Below are 12,960 nucleotides of genomic sequence, written 5' to 3'. Positions count from 1 at the left end.
CCCCATAAGAAGAAATGGACCAAACAAGAACATTATTTTATGCAAGATTGCCTTTTTATCCAACATCTTTCCCCGAAAAATCAAATCTTTCCTCTGCTGCCAGATGCTCCAGGAAACTGCACTCCATAAAACAGTCCACCAAACCTACTAAAATATTATACCTCTAATATATTTTCATAATTTAATAAATTCATTTGAGGTGAAATTATATTTTCCTATTAATAAATAGTTGAAATTAGAATAAGTATAAATTGTGTAATAAATTCCAAAAGTTCTTAAATTTGAAATTTTATGTTAAATATAACTAAAATCTATTATTTTAAATTTATAAAACGATTTTTGAAGAATAAAAAGACATTTTTCATTTTATTATAATTTTCTCACGAAAATTATCAAAATTCAACTAGTTTTGTTTCTAATTTAGTAAAAAAAACAAACCAAAATGAGCTAAAAAAGTTAAATTTACAATAAATTTAGTTAAATGTAATATATAGTAATTTTATTAAATATAAATTTACATAAATACCTTTTTTATATATATTTTGGATTTTTTTATCAATAATAGTTTAGTTTAGACTTTTTTTTTAACAATCTTCTTATAAAAAAATATTAATTATCCACACATTTTTAAATTACTAAAACAGTTTCCACTCACTGTATTAAGGTTAAATAATGGTAATTATATTTTATTTAAATTTTGTTTTATTATAATTAATGATTTAAGGTTCTATCTTAAGGGTTAAAATGCACTTAACCTCCGATATTACCTACTTAATTTTCCAAAAGCCGTCAATAATTCCTTGATAATTCTGAAGTACAGTGAGTTGTGCTCACTTAAAGAGAAACGCCGTGATTAATTGTGCTATGAGTACAGTGAGTTGTGCTCACTTAAAAAAAAACGCAGTGATTAATTGTGCTAATTATTATAATTCCTCGATGATTCTCGTAGTAATGCTCCAAACCTCTTTGACATAATGGAACCATCTTTTGTGATCGCTTCTAGGTTTACGTTTCAACTTAATCTACCAGTTAAATGAGAGGTTACCTATAGCCTTGTCTGCTAGAAACAATGATTAATTTCAAAGACAATGACACCTCTAATAAATTAATGCCCAATTTGTATTGTTGAACGGTATGGATGGGTGTAAATTCAATAGTTAAAAGATGTGTGGAATTGATACTGTGATACATATGACTATGTGGAATTAATTGACTCTCGCATAAACAGGAAGACCAATTCAAACTTTTAATTTGAAATGATATATATACATATAAGTTGCCTGGCTGCATTTATACTTCCGTAAGACATTTAATTTCCGGTCGAATTACGGCAACAATGCCATCCACATGCACTCACTTTCTTTCAAGCAAAATATGTTAATAATATTGTCATTAATGGAGGACAATGCAAATTGACATGCCACCAACTATTAGAGTAAAGAGAAAAAAAAGTGTTTTTAATATTTAATATAAAATTTAGAAAAATATGTGTCATGAAATAAGAAAGATGTATAAATGTCCGAGAATGAAAGCACGTACAAAAATTATAATGTCTTTAAGAATGAGAGTGAATTTTCGTATTGATTGAGATTAATCTGTTATAGTTAATAAAGTTTCTTTCCACCTTTTTTCATTATATATTTTTTCCAGCTTACAAGTTGAGGGGTATGTTAGTGGGTGATGCCTGCATGTTCGATGTAACGATGAGTGAGATTTAAAATATATTGTATTTTTTTTAAAAAAATGAGATTTACATGATAAGTTATTTTACTAAAAAAAATATGATTTTTTAAACATATGTGATATTTTTTGTTTTATAAAAATAAATAATAACTTTTTTATTAATGAATCTAAAACTTAAATTTTAATTATTTTATGCTTGTATCCACTCCGATCCTTCATCATATAGAACTGTGGGTAAGGAGTTCAGATCATGTATCTATATCCAGACACGTGAATAACAAAATAAGTCTAAAGTTGCCATCTTACGTATGATTCCATAGATATCTTTCAAAAAATATGGGAACACAAATGAATACTATAGTAGGTTATAGCTATATCTAATTTCGTGTGGATGTCATTTTTTAATTATTAAATCGAAATATTAAACATTTTTAAGTTAATGCTAATGGGGCCACAAACTCTTTCAGTGTGTGTACGTTGATTTTTTGTTCACACAAATTGAAGGTAAATGATATGTGTGACATGAGTTTGCGTTAGAGGAGGGTAAAGAACTTTTTTAACACAATATATATATATATATATATATATATATATATATATATATATATACACACACACTTTAGTTAAGATTTATTGCAAACTACAAGTTAAATCATAATTAAGTGGAGTCCATTAAATAATGTGAGACTCGTGAACTTTTGTTGTTTCTAATAAAATTCAATTAATAACAAAGAATGGAATTCAACAGACTTTGTAAGAAATATGTTATTAACACTTATTTTATTGAATTAAAGCATGAAATTCGATAGATGTTTTTAACACTTTGTTTAAAATATTAAATGAATTTTAGAATATTTGTTTGAAAAAAATTTCAAATTAATTTTTTAATTATTAAATAAAAATATGTCCCTAAGATATTTGCTAGAAATATTTTTTTCAAATAAAAAGTAAAATTTTTATTATATTAAAATTACAGACAGTTGATATTCTTTTTTGAGGTACACAACGACGATAAATAAAGTTAAAATTTAAGATTTTGTATAAACTATTCAATATTCTCCCACTACTAAGTTAACTTTAGTCGTTATCTGTGTTGATAATCTGGTCAATCATATCAAACTATCATACTCTTGAGGATTTATTAAATATATAATAAAATGCTAATACTCCTTAGTTGCTTTTTGGCAAAACTGTAATACAAAAGTTAAAAGGTTGGATATTATGTCCGGGTAATAAATCGAGTATCAGATGCTCTTCTTAGTCCTTACCAAAAAAGAATCGGGTATCACATGCAGTGGCTAATGTGTTCTGACCACCACCAAGTTTGTTTAGAGGATCCTCCCCTCATTAATGTATTCTCCATTTATTGAGCAAAAATGGTTCCGTTGTTGTAATTTAGATTTAAAAAGCAAAATGTATAAAAACCAACGCGAGAAAATCCATCATTTTTTTAATGTCGGCAGAAGGGAGGCGATCATTCTCGGTATTTGTATTTTGGGTGCATACAGTGTATTGTGAACACTTCTGAACTAAATTTTGGTTTTATTTGAAATGTTTTACCTCTCATACGTACTTGGTTTGTCACATAAGTATATAAGTAATCTTTTTTTTTATATATATATATATATATATAAAAGTTGGTGGTTTTTACACCCCAATTGAGATAATATGTTGGATTTTAACTTTTCGCACTCAATCTCTTTTAAACTCTCACCCCTAAACCCCCATTTGCCATCCTTAATAACGAGCTTCCTTCCCACAGTAAGTGTAAGTTTTTCTAATACAAATGAATTTAGCAATTTAGGTATTTTTGGTAAAGATTTGTTAGTAATATGTTTTTAATATATTTTATTGTTAATTTGATTTCTGAATCTCACTATTATTTTAACAAGTGTCATTTATAATTTTATAAAATTTAACTAATAATAGAGATGTGATAAAATTCTATATTAAAAATGTGTTAATTCTCCTATAACAAAATGTGTTAACTCATAAACGTGATGAGTACTATTCAGATGTGTTATTACATTTTGTTCAAGTGTACATATTCGAATAAATGCCAAGACAAGATAGCTGTTTTTATTAGATTGATTTTTGCTTGATAAGTGTACGTTTGAATATAAATAACAGTTATTAAAAAAGTAATGATGTTTTTAGAAAATGTTTTTTACAACTGTTTATATAATTAATAATTTGATCAATAGCAATAAATTAATTCAAACACACAAACACAATTATTTATTTTTTTAAAATGTTAAATTATAGTTACATTTTTCGTTTAATCTGCCTTTCCACAATAAATTATTATTTATTTCTTTTTAATATGTCCTTTTAAAAAAAATAATTAAGCGTTATTAATTTTTAAATTTTATTTTTTATGTTAGTTGGTAACAAAAAATTTTGATAAATAATATTGAGTACTTTCCTTATTTAGTCAAGCATTAAGACTTTTTATTTGAATTGATGAATTCCTGTGAGCTTAATAGACTAATAAAACTGATAGAGTAATATATAAATTAAAAATAACATTTTTTTTCTTTGAAAATATCTCTATTTGAATATCATATTTTGGTTAATATGATTAATCTCTGTCAAAAAATTCAATTGGTTATCTTTAATAAGATCTTTCATCTCAATCATGTTTTTCATTATGATATTAGTATAAATAAACAAGACTTGTGGTCACAGGATTAAATATTCGTCAAAAGTGAAAATTGTCATGGATGACTCATATTTTATGGGTAGGTTGAAGTGGAATGTAAGAGTCACTTGATGTTGGGTTAGGAAGGAGTTAGGGGTGTGGGGACAAGGCTCCCGTGGAATGTCGTAATATATTATATGCAAATTAAGATAAGTTAATGTACGCATTAAGATAGTATACACATAATGATAATGTATGTTGGTTAAGATAATATATGAGATAATGCACAATGTATATTTATATATATCCTGATGTAATCCTATTATTGATAAAAAAAAAAATCAATCTGTTCTCGAAAACGTAAACACACATCTTATGTTTATGTGTGTGATTTATCTCATTCCTCTTAGAATTCAAGATGCATGTTAGTGCTAAGAGAGCCTTAGTGCGAACAAGGAGATAGACAGGAAAATGGGAAATTCAAATCACAAAAACATGGCTCAACAAATTGGTGCCACTCAAGGAAGATGCTTCAAGGGGTTGGAATTTTGGGTTGTTTGACTGTGAATATTGTGATCCGACTTTGAATGTTTGGGGTTAAAAGATTGAAGTTTTTACTTCTTGGCCATGATGGTGTGAAGGCTTCAGATAGGAAAATTGAGAGTGAAAGGGTTGAAGGAGAGGTGAGAGCAAAGGGACAAGTTGAGAAACAAAATATACAAAATAAAATATATAGAAAACACTTACAATACCTAGTTATCTTTCTTTGACCATCAAACACGAGAAATTTATTTCCTCACTAGCCCGTATCTTGGAAGATATTTAATTATCTTTTTAACTAACATTATCTTTAAAGAAATTATATATAGTATCAACACTTTTCATTAATTATTCGATAAGTTTTATGCGATTCATGTCAAATCAAGAAGGCATGGTGAGTGAGTCATTAGTATTTCCTAATTAATAGCAAAGAATATACACAGAGAAAAAAGTCCTTAATGTTGTTTGTATTTTATATATGTATTTTTAGTAAGTGTTATTTATTACTTGTATCCAACTTAATTAACACCGTTTTGATTTGATTTGATTTTCTAGAAGAGACCCGAGTTCCTCATGTGCTCTGTCTATGTAAAGAAAAATAAACACAAAATTTCAAATAATCTCATTGTGTTAGAATTAATTCATCACATAAGATGATGGATTGGATTACTTATTCATTTATGGCCCATTAATTATGGTCATACCGACAAGTAACGTCGACTAAGAGAATTGCTATAACACTTTAACAAATTCAGTTTTTATCTTATAGAATAATTAATGTCGTTATATATAATATTAAATTTTTTAATGTATATTTAATGCACATGTAAATTTATACAATAAATTGTGTGATAATTAATTTTTATTTAATAATTAATTTTTTTTATATATATAAATTGTAAATAAAAATCATAGGTTTAATAAATATTTGCATATATAAAAAAAATACCAAATTTATTTAAGTATGAGTTATTGTAATAAACATCTAAATACATCATTCAATTAAATATCATATTTGTTTAATTTTCAATCACGGTAATAAACATCCAAATACATCATTCAATTAAGTATCAAATTTATTTAGTTATTAACTATTGTAATAAACATCTAAATACAACATCTAATTAAATATCAAATTTTTTTAATCATCAAATTTTGTAAATAAAATAATGTATAAAAAATTAATGATTAAAAAAAAAATCAAAACATATGGATTGACAATCTATATGTTTCGAATTTTTTTAATATCCATTTTTTCTTCTCCAACGATGAAAAACTATCGAACTTCACTATATGAATCATACAGATTGTCAATCCGTATGTTTTAATTTTTTTAAAAAATTATAATTTTTTATACATTATTTTATTTACAAAATTTGATAATTAAAAAATTTTGATATTTAATTGGATGTTGTATTTAGATGTTTATTACAATGATTGAAAATTAAATAAATATGATATTTAATTAAATAATGTATTTAGATGTTTATTACAACAATTCATACTTAAATAAATTTTGTATTTTTTTTACATATGCAAATTTTTATTAAACCTATGATTTTTATTTATAATTTATACATGTAAACAAATTAATAATCATAAAATTTACTATGTAAATTGACATATGTATTAAATATACATTAAAAATGTTAATAATATATATAACGATATTAATTATTCTATAATATAATTAGTCTATTAGTTCAGTTGATTAAAGTGTTATATTAATAACGTGTAAGTCATCACATATTGAATTTCTATTTTCACCATTAATTTTAAAATTGGTATCGACATTTAATTTCCTTGTTATATTGGATGTATCAGCAAAACTGCTGGACAACAGTTCCCATCGATTAATCCGGGGAAACAAACAAGACCATGTTTGGTGCAACACACAACACCTCAAAGGCTCCACCGTACAGCAACCATTTAAATGCAATAACATGACTTGTGGTTCAAACTTTTCTTTCTTTTCCTATCTCATTTCTTATTTAATTTGTACCTAATCTGCAACCGTATTAAATTCTTACAATCATCTATATTCTCTCCTTAAATATAAGGTTCGCTTAACTGATTTACAAAGTTATTTAATATAATTTTTTAAAGAAAATTGTTTAATATAATTAGTAATATTAAACTTATTAGCAATTTATTATTTTGTAAAAATTTATGTTACGACCCATAATCTCTATTTTCACATCTAACTAATTAATTTGTGTTAATCTTTTTATCCGATCCTTATAAAAAATATAATATATTTATCTTTTAAATAATAAATATTTATTATAAAGTAATAAAGAGTATTTATTGGGTCAAAACATAATTAATATAAAAGATAATTTTAAAAAATCTTATAAAAAACAAATAAAATTAAAAATAAAGAATCTTATATTTAGAGATAGAAAAAGAATACATGAAACACGTATTAAAATAATATTTATTTTGACTTTGTTACTACATGTATTAAAATATGAAACACGTGTTAAATTTTGGCAAAATAAACTATATATATGGCGTGGTTTTGTTTGTTACAAATTGTCACTCACAAACCTTAGCTCCAATTACTACTACGTAGTAAAGTAATGGCTTCCAATATTCATGATGAATCTGTTTCATCAGCTCCAACACGTGCTTATGAAACTAAACCCAGTTCAAAATCAATACCCCAGCAAAGTGTCATAGACATTGAAGCCACCACACTAGAAATGGAAGCTTTTAGAGGCCCAAGAAAGATCAATGGATCAGCTGGTGAGACTCAGAAAGAAGAGATTGGTATCTGCTTGACATGGAAGGATGTATGGGTGACTGCTTCCAATAGAAAGAGTGGAAGCAAATCAATTCTTCACGGGCTAACTGGTTATGCTAAGCCAGGGCAACTCTTGGCAATAATGGGTCCCTCTGGCTGTGGCAAATCTACTCTACTTGATTCTTTAGCAGGTATATCATCACAAGTTCCGAAGCTTCTGCATGATAGTTGTCCCCCAATAAGCTTCAAAGTTTTTTTTTTTTATTCAACTTTAGTTTTTTTATGAGTTTAATGGTAATGTTACCTGTACAAATTATTGATATTATAAATTTTAAAATAATTTTATAAAAATTAATAATTTATCATAAATAATAATGTGTAATTAGATGATCCTGTAAAATAGTTTTATATTATTAATATATTACCTTTATTCTCTTTTTTATAGAGCAGCTTAAATATTTTACTATTTATTAAATAATAATGAGATATGACGTTACCAATTTATTTAAAGAAATTAAATTTCAGACTAGAGTTTTCAATTATTAAGTCAGTAAATGTTTTTTTGTCAGTTTCAAACAAACTTTGTTTTCATAGTACATTTCCAGTAAACCTATCTAAATTAAATAAAACAATATAAATTCATCTAAAAATATATGAAAAACCCTATGTCTTAAAGTTTATTACTAATAAATAAAATACAATGCCTACAAAGTCACTAATTACTACTATATTAAAAATAATTTTGATTTATGATTTTATTAATTTTTTTAGTAACAATCATAATTAGGATTTTTTACTATCTAGTGAGACTTTGAAATATCTTCAAAGACTTTAATCATTTGGGTCAATTAGGAGACTAATCATCTTGAGACTTTGAAATATCTTCAAAGACTTTAATCATTTGGGTCAATTAGGAGACTAATCATCTTGAGACTTAGTCTTCACACTAATAAATCAGCTTCACTCTTTCCAAGAATTTATTATGTAAGAATCAAATTTTAATTTTAATTTTTTTCATAAATTTAACATATATTGTCTATTGAACTATACTTATTATTTATATTCTCTTAGTTTTTAAAATAAAAACTAGGGAAATTCACTTAATTACCACCTAGCTTAAGAGTAAACTCATAATTATGCTTATGAAGATACTAGATTTGCCCTTTTTAATGTGTATTATTCACTTTAAAGAAAAAAGTAGATTTTTAACTATTGATGAAAAAACTTATAGTATTACATGCACAATAAATTATAAATTTCTTAAAATTTATTTATTTTATTATTTTATTACATTGTATTTACTTTTTTTTTATCTATAAAGTAAATCATTCAGTCAGTAAAAGTTAAATTTGAAAATACATAACTAACGACTAAAATAATAATATACTAGAAACGTAGATAGATTCCTATTCCAACTAATTAATGTTTGTGTGTGGAGGAAAATAATTTGTATTAAAAACATCAACAGTCTTTGGCCCTCCATTACTCTCCCACGAAGAAAACAGTTAAATGTATCTTTCTTAGAGACCTAGCAGTGAAAATGAATTTAATTAAGGCAGTACTATCAATGATTGTACCAAAAAAAATCCATGAAAGTTTCATCTCTTGTTCATATCTTGGAAATTGATGTATCCTAAAATTAAAATGGCTAATATATATATATATACTGTCGCAACCCATGGAACTGCAAAAAGATACATCGTAAACTTTTATTTTCTCCTCATTTGTAAAAATACATACAAAATTAGAACAGTTTTAAGAGGAAAAAAATGTACTAGTCGATTTTCTCACAGTATTAGTTTTCTTTTATAGGTCCAGCCATATGGTCAATTAAAGTTTTGAACAAATTAAAATCGTATACATGAATTCGTATTTCAGGGAGATTAGGTTCAAACACAAGGCAAACCGGGGAGATTCTGATCAATGGTCACAAACAAGCACTGTGTTATGGAACCTCAGTACGTGCAAAATCTAAAATTAATTCATCAACAAAAGCAAATTGGACAGCTAATTAGTTTAAGTAGCCAACTAATCACATAACCAAATTCTTTGAATCCATGTTGTGACCACAGGCATATGTCACACAAGATGATACATTACTCACCACCTTAACGGTTAGAGAAGCAGTGCACTATTCAGCTCAGCTCCAATTACCTGACACCATGTCCAAAGAAGAGAAGAAAGAGAGAGCAGATTTCACAATCAGAGAAATGGGTCTTCAAGATGCCATTAACACAAGAATTGGAGGGTGGGGTTGTAAAGGCATAAGTGGGGGTCAGAAGAGGAGAGTTAGCATCTGCATAGAGATCCTAACACGCCCAAAACTTCTCTTTCTTGATGAACCAACTAGTGGACTTGATAGTGCAGCTTCCTATTATGTCATGAAAAGAATCGCTGCCCTTGCTCAAAATGACCACATTCAGAGAACTGTTATTGCGTCAATCCACCAGCCTAGTAGTGAAGTTTTTCAACTCTTCCATAGCCTTTGTCTTCTGTCTTCGGGTAAAACAGTTTATTTTGGACCTGCTTCTGCTGCAAAGGAGGTAATCAAGAACTAGCCAATTTTACGTATTGTCCATCATACAATTTACATTGTTTTACCTTTTTTTTTTTTTTTTCTAGTTATAGTTTCCACTTATTATGGCTTTGTTTCAATGTAGTTTTTTGCTTCAAATGGTTTTCCTTGTCCTCCTCTCATGAATCCATCTGATCATTTACTGAAAACTATAAACAAGGATTTTGATCAGGTAATTCTAAGTTTCCATGGCATTGGTGCTTTTTTCACCATTCAGTTCTTCTTCAATGAAAGATATTTGTATATTTTTTTTGGAAGGCACAAGATATCTGTACATAATTGTAGTCAACAAAAATCTGATTAAAATGCCTTTTCATTTCATCAGGATATTGAAGCGGGTTTAGCAGGAACTGAAAACATACTCACAGAAGAAGTAATCCACATCCTTGTGAACTCATACAAATCATCTGAAAGGAATCAAGAAGTTCAAAATGAAGTAGCTTTACTATCTAAGAAGGTAACCTCGTGGCTTACTGGTAGATTCTCACATTGCAAATACCTAAGTTAATATTAACATTAATTGGTTTCAGGACACCAGTTCATTGGATATGAAGAAAGGGAATGCAGGCTTCCTTAATCAATGCTTAGTTCTAACCAAAAGATCGTTCATTAACATGTATCGTGATCTAGGCTATTATTGGTTACGCCTTGTCATATATATTGCATTGGCCATAACTTTAGCCACTGTTTTCTATGATTTGGGAACAAGTTATGACTCAATTAAGGTAAGAGATGCAGAGTACGAAAGAGTATGATATGACTCATAAAGCAATAAATAAAATCGTACTGGCTTTGAATTTTGCTACCTGTCTTTTAATCGAGCAGTGTTGCTTTTGATTATTTCAGGATCGAGGTTCACTTGTTGCTTTCATAAATGGATTCATTACTTTCATGACCATTGGTGGATTTCCTTCCTTTGTGGAAGTCATGAAGGTAATTCATGCTTTTTTCATCTTATAATAATCATGTGTAGGAAATTCTTTTTGTCTCAATAAATTTTCATTTTAGTTTTTTATATAACATTAATTATAAATTTTTACTTATATCCCTTATTATATATATATATATATATATATATATATATATATATATATATATATATATATATATATATTAATGACATGAGCTATAAAAATTAAAAATAAATTAACAATTATAAAATTAATTTTATAAAATTATTATTATTTTCTTTCATTTATTACTTTTTATTTATTTGTGTAAAATAATATACAACAATAATATGAAAAAGAAGCAATAACATTGTTCGATCATCGAATTATGTATTTTGTTTAATTATTGATTTAGTCACCACATCTCCATAAATACGTTTTAGTTCTTAATAATACACTTATTAATTAGCTCATTTTAATCTATATATACACAAACTTTTTAAACTTTGGTTTGGTCCTTACAATTTTGCATAGACTAAAATAAATTATATATATATATATATAAATTAAAATTATTGATTTTTAAGTGTATAGACTAAAACATAAAGATTATGTAATTATAGGATAAAACGTTTGATTAAACCTATATTTTTTCCCTTCCAATTTTGTTAATAATTATATAAGTAGTCTAGAAATAAATCCACCATTACTTAATTGGTTCCAGGTATATCAACGAGAAAGACAAAATGGGCATTATGGTGTGACTGCATTTGTCATTGGGAACACCTTGTCATCAATCCCATACTTGCTAATGGTTACATTCATTCCTGGGGCTATATCTTATTACCTTCCCGGTCTTCAGAATGGATGCGAACATTTTCTGTATTTCATTTGTGTTTTATTTTCAAGTCTCATGTTAGTGGAGAGTCTTATGATGATAGTTGCTAGTGTGGTTCCCAACTATCTTATGGGCATCATTGCTGGTTCTGGAATTCAAGGAATCATGCTTTTACTTAGTGGGTTCTTTAAATTGCCAAATGATATTCCTAAGCCAGTTTGGAAGTACCCATTACACTATGTTGCTTTTCATACGTATGCCAACCAAGGAATGTTCAAGAACGAATATAAAGGACTAAGATTTAATACAGATCATCAAGTTGGATCAGGAGGCTCACATGGTTACATAAGTGGTGAAGAGGTTTTAAGAAATACATGGCAAGTTGACACGAGTTACTCAAAGTGGGTTGATCTAGCAATCTTGATTGGAATGATTGTTGTATATCGAGTTTTGTTTTTGGTTATCATCAAGATTAAAGAGAAGATGAAGCCCCTTGTTGTATCATTATCGTGCATGTCAGCCTCTCCCAAGAGAACAATGCAGGTCATGGAAAACCCCAACGCCACTCCTTTACATTGATGTTTTGAGAAGTTATATGATTTTACTTTTAAAATACAGTTAGTGTAGTTGGATATGTGTGCATTAGTTGGAGAGTGGAATATTTAAGAAGTGGGGAAACTATCAGCTTCAAATTTGTCAAGGGGGAAAAATCAATAGGTCGTTGTAGTGTTCTTACTTTTTGAGCTTCTGATGAAGTTTTAATTGTAATAAACTATTTAAGTAAATCTTGAATTTGGTTTGTTTAGCTTATTTATAATTTAATCATTTTTTAATTTGTAAAAAAAATTCTTAAACTACAGTTTAACTTTTATCATTTTGAAAAAGTTAACAGAACAAATGACATATATTTTGGAAGAATATCACATCATCGAACAAAATACACGTGTTCACCTTTTCGTGTTGGATGAAAAATAACTTAGTGTAATTATAAACTAGAGTGTAAGTTTTCTTTAGTCTATTAGACAAAATAAGATATAACACGATGAT

At 27.2% G+C, this 12,960-nt stretch overlaps 1 protein-coding gene across 1 annotated transcript in view; it reads left to right on the top strand.

Moving 5' to 3' along the window:
* The window catches only part of LOC100794527 (ABC transporter G family member 2), a 22,669-nt gene extending 9,951 nt beyond the window's left edge, over positions 1 to 12,718 (top strand). Inside the window, exons 10-17 of the mRNA XM_026129538.2 lie at positions 7,586 to 7,801; positions 9,489 to 9,568; positions 9,683 to 10,153; positions 10,271 to 10,357; positions 10,511 to 10,642; positions 10,716 to 10,910; positions 11,032 to 11,118; positions 11,800 to 12,718. Coding sequence (XP_025985323.1) covers positions 7,586 to 7,801; positions 9,489 to 9,568; positions 9,683 to 10,153; positions 10,271 to 10,357; positions 10,511 to 10,642; positions 10,716 to 10,910; positions 11,032 to 11,118; positions 11,800 to 12,492 — 1,961 coding nt within the window. The 3' untranslated portion in view covers positions 12,493 to 12,718. The remainder of the gene's footprint in view (positions 1 to 7,585; positions 7,802 to 9,488; positions 9,569 to 9,682; positions 10,154 to 10,270; positions 10,358 to 10,510; positions 10,643 to 10,715; positions 10,911 to 11,031; positions 11,119 to 11,799) is intronic.
* The last annotated feature ends 242 nt before the right edge of the window (positions 12,719 to 12,960 follow it).

The sequence above is a fragment of the Glycine max genome, chromosome 8 (assembly GCF_000004515.6).
Source record: "Glycine max cultivar Williams 82 chromosome 8, Glycine_max_v4.0, whole genome shotgun sequence".
NCBI lineage: Eukaryota > Viridiplantae > Streptophyta > Magnoliopsida > Fabales > Fabaceae > Glycine > Glycine max.
Note: the sequence above shows the minus strand (reverse complement) of the source record. Positions and strands in the feature narration are given on the sequence as shown.